Genomic DNA, 4,646 nt, shown 5'->3' with positions numbered 1-4,646 from the left:
TTTTTGACGTCTGAGTAAGTAACCATTATTAAAAGTAGTATCCGCAAAGTGATAAGGGTAAAACCGAAATACTACTGCCAGCAAACTTAGAAAATGAATCATATAATGGTGAACTTGATATTAAATTTATTGCATTATTCTTTTGGAAAATTTAGACAAACCCTGACAACTCTTAGTTACATATGTATGTATGTTTGTTCTTTAATATTGTGCCCTTCCTCAGGCTAAAATTTCTTAATAAAAAGTGCAGCTCTTATTCGTAAAAACTTTGTACTCACATACATATATAAAAAGCTGTATACTTTTTTGTTAACTTTCTAATTCCTATGCATATATTATTTTTCTAATTGAATCTAAAAATATTTTTTATAGAGACGGTTTAGGATCGGACTTTATTTGTGCTTTGCTTTCCTGGCTATCGCTCAATCACTACCCGCCGAAGAAACCAACGCATCTCCTGAGTACCTGCCTCCAGTCGATGATAATTCTACTCCTCTCGCTGAAGATGGCTACCGTTACAAGGCCGTGAAACGTCTGAAATACCGTCATTGCCGTGATGTTGCCTTGGATGAATATTTATCACCAGTTGCAGTTGGACCACCTGGCGAATATTTGCCACCAGAAGATGTCACTCTTGTTGCCGATGATGGTTACCGCTACAAGACCGTACGTCGTCTCAAATTCCAGGCCCGTCATCGTCGAGATGTTTCCGAATTGAATTCATTTCCATCAGCTGAAAACTTACCTACAATTGATTTTGAATTTGCGCCAGAATTTAAAAATATTTTGGGTGATAATGGTTGCCTTTATAGGACTGTGCGCCGCCTGAAGTTCCGTCGCCATCGTCGTGAAGCTAAACACGTTGAAGAACCTGCTGTTGTCGATATTCCCAGTGATAAATATCTGCCCCCAAGCAATGATGCTACCGAAGAGCCAGAAGTAAAAACCGCTGTTTTGTCGCAAGATGGTTACCGTTATAAGACTGTGCGCCGCTTCAGGTATCGCCTCCGTCAATAAAATGAATCAGTACTTTAAGTAAAAGTAGATACATACCGTTTGGTTTAGCTAAATGAGCGTACATATGTATGCGTTTACGGATCGGAGAAAAGTTCACTTAGACTGCTGTAATTTGATTGTTTCGTATGTGTTCCTTATTATTAAGTTTAAGTTTAATTATGCAATGAAAGAATAATAAAATATATTCAACAAAGGAATGCTTTTCATTTGCATCATTAAGGCTCAAAACTTTTATAACTCATTTAATTGTGAGAAATTAATGCGAATTTTTCTATGCTATTGCATTTTTGCCTTCACAAATCCTTGAAAAGTTTGAAGCGCATTCAAAGTTTTTTTTCGTACAACATTATTTACTGCGAATGGTTAGAAAATACACAATGACACAGTTTTACCCTACCAACAAGATGTGCATCAATAAACTGTAATTTCGCAATAGTGCTCAAAGAAAAAAAAAAAAACAAAAAAGTTTTTTAAGTTACAAGTTACGAAAAATTTGCCTTTAATGGCCTCAAAAGATATCTTCTGTAGTATATAGGTATATAGTTACCGTGACCATAAATATGAACTGTAAATGCAGGACAATTTTTAAAAAATATACACTTGGGGTCAACTGACTAAGTCAAGTAACATTTTGACCAGTTTTGGCTGTTTCCGTTAGTCTATTTAATCTTTATTTTTTTTTATAAAAGCTGAGCACTTTACCTAACCAGGTCCACATAAATTCACATTTCAAGGTTCGGTTAGGTTAGGTAAAGCGGGCGGCTCTGAGAAGACTTCACTCGGAGGCCACAAAAGCCCATTGCATGTTTTTGAACCATTTCGATTCTCTGGCGAATCCAAGCAGTCCTTCGAATGGAGCTTTCGCTGAGGTATCCAGGCTCTCGAATAAATGGTGCCGAAGAAACTTGAGGCATTTTCTTCGGAGTGATGGACATTCACAAAGGAAGTGCTGGACGGATTCTACCTCCTTCTCATCTCTAAAGATTCTACAGAAATCGTTATGCGGTGCTCCGAGCTTGGCGGCCATATGGTCCAGTGTCCCGTTAGTATTCCTGTGAGAAGCTTAACGTTTGGCTGTGACAACCTTAATAAACTTCTTGTTCTTCGTTCGTCGAGCCGTCGCCAGAGCGAGCGCGATACTATGCAGGTGTGCAGATTTTCCCACCTGCTGCTGATGGCTGCCTTGGTCACCTTCTCGATCTCCGAAAACAGAAATCACAGGGGAGGTTTCATGATCTGTATCGCTTCCCCTAGCCCCATTTCGGGTCCCTTTCTAGCACATTCGTCCGCTTCTTCATTTCCTGGAACACCGTTGTGCGACGGGACCCAGTAAAGGTTGATTATGTGTTACTGTAGAGCTTTTGGGGAATTTCGGCATTCCTTAACACATATCGAGTTGGTCGTTTGCGACTCTAAGGCTTTGAAAGCTGCTTGACTGTCAACCAGCCTTGCCGCCATGTCGATTGCATATATCTCAGCCTGAAACAAATTGCAGTGATCCGGGAGTCTAAGAGATAACTACTGAGAGAAAACTACAGATCCTGTTCCGACATCCATTTGGAGCCGTCCGTGAAAATGGGTATTTCGTCATCGCTAAGAGCAATACTAAGTCACTTCTGTCTGGAAAAGGGACATTGAATGCCGATTGAAGTCAGTTTCCGTGAGTTGGTAGTCACAGCTAATGTACTCCACCCCCACTCTCTCGAGAATTGTGGCGTGACCCGTGCAAGTTGTTCGCAGCCTGTTAGACGCCCTGAGTCGTAGAGTGCTTTTAGCTGCGGTACTTTTAACGTATAGGTCTATGGGTGGAATGTCCAGGAGTTTCTCTAGCGCCACCTGGGGCGTTGAGTAAGTCGCCCCCGTTATGCGTAAGCATGTCTGTCGTTGCACCTTTTGCAGATTAAGTAGATGGGTTTTGGTGGCAACCGCCCGTCACCATACCAGCGCACCATAGCACAGTGGTACCGCTCTCGAAGGAAGGCGGTCATAGAGGTTTTGTGAGCGATGAATCCGCGGTTTTTTGTCTCGTTGTTTTGGAAAAAATCCCTTTGATGAAAAGTGTATAGAAATGTCAGTTTTAAATTTTTTTATTTATGTTAAGTCAAATTACGACTGGATCATACAAACAATACATACAAAAGTAACATAGTTTTAAGTGCATAATAAATCTAATACCTCTTTTGACAGCTCAGACTTGGATTTTCGCGGCAATTTTCGAAGGCTAGATATGTAAGGATCAGAATTAAGAAGTAATCTGTGCAAAAGGTTAGTATTGGTGAAAACACAAGAATTTTTTCTAGAGTTGAAACGTCGAAATTGCCTCACTAGCTTATTGCATGATTCGGCAGCTCCTTCGGAGAGCTCACCTCGGACCCATGGATTAAAACCTTATGAACAGATGGTGGTAAATTATACCACGGATATGCCCCAACTAGGTTTCTCACAACTTCAAATGCATAAATTTTAAATTTTTTAGTATCTATTTTATAACCCNTAGTATTGGTGAAAACACAAGAATTTTTTCTAGAGTTGAAACGTCGAAATTGCCTCGCTAGCTTATTGCATGATTCGGCAGCTCCTTCGGAGAGCTCACCTCGGACCCATGGATTAAAACCTTATGAACAGATGGTGGTAAATTATACCACGGATATGCCCCAACTAGGTTTCTCACAACTTCAAATGCATAAATTTTAAATTTTTTAGTATCTATTTTATAACCCGACGAAAGGCACTGCAGGATGTGGTAACACTTGTCAATAAGAGCCTTATCTATTAAAGTAATTTCTGCTGAAATAGCAGAGTTTCGGAAAAATTTTCGAGCGGTATTGCCGTCGTTGGATGTGCCGCTGCCACCGCTTCGGGGCTTGTCCACAACCAAACCTAAACGATCCCCAAACTGTTGCTGCACGGTTTTCTTTCTTTGCGGTACAAGACCCTTATCTTCGTCTGAGCGATATTGCCATTTTTTAAATTAATTTTATAAGAAACGTGGATAAAATATTCAAAAAACCGAATCCACGAATGAAGTGGCGACAAGCCAAACTCATGGAGATGTCTACTGGTTGGCTTATAGATCGTTCAATGTCGTTCATCTCATTTGGTGTTGCTCCACAAATGTAACATCGATTGGTAGATAAACGCTAAGAGCAGAACAGATTTTTCCGTCAACCATTGATAGATGCAAAGAATGCTCCACAACTACTTCACGATTATGGAAAAGTTGGCAAATTTTAACCGAATTGGTCTACAAAACCTAGTAGAGGATGGCCGGGGATTCTTTCAACCAGTAATAGCTGAATCTGACATGCTAGATTTATAAACTAATTTAAGGGGAACATAAGATATAACAAATGTCCTCAATTTTTGAATCCGAACATTTTTGTTTATATTCCATGTGCCCGGTACTGCCATCAAAACCCCACTTACCAATTAGAACAAAATCAATATTTGCATCAACAACACCATCTTTCACGCTCTTTTGGGATTAAAAAATTCGAGAAGTAGTGTGGTCTAACAAAGACTGTAAATTAATTTCGGCAGAGCATTCTGTAACGCATTCCTCTAATGGATAACATCGTTACTTTGCTTCTAGCACTTTCTGATATGAGGGCAAAACATTTGTAAATTTA

The 4,646-nt window shown here is 39.8% G+C and overlaps 1 protein-coding gene across 1 annotated transcript; it reads left to right on the top strand.

Moving 5' to 3' along the window:
* Window positions 1-372: 372 nt before the first annotated feature.
* On the top strand, window positions 373-1,017 carry LOC108381655 (uncharacterized; the record flags this gene model as incomplete). The annotated part of the gene is made up of 1 exon (XM_017638069.1): window positions 373-1,017. A coding segment is annotated over one exon (645 nt), but the record flags the coding sequence as incomplete, so codon positions are not given.
* Between the last annotated feature and the right edge of the window lie 3,629 nt (window positions 1,018-4,646).

Source organism: Rhagoletis zephyria, unplaced genomic scaffold (genome assembly GCF_001687245.7).
Source record: "Rhagoletis zephyria isolate East Lansing unplaced genomic scaffold, Rhagoletis_zephyria_1.1 Rzeph_scaffold_23293, whole genome shotgun sequence".
NCBI lineage: Eukaryota > Metazoa > Arthropoda > Insecta > Diptera > Tephritidae > Rhagoletis > Rhagoletis zephyria.
This window is presented reverse-complemented; position numbering and strand designations above follow the sequence as displayed.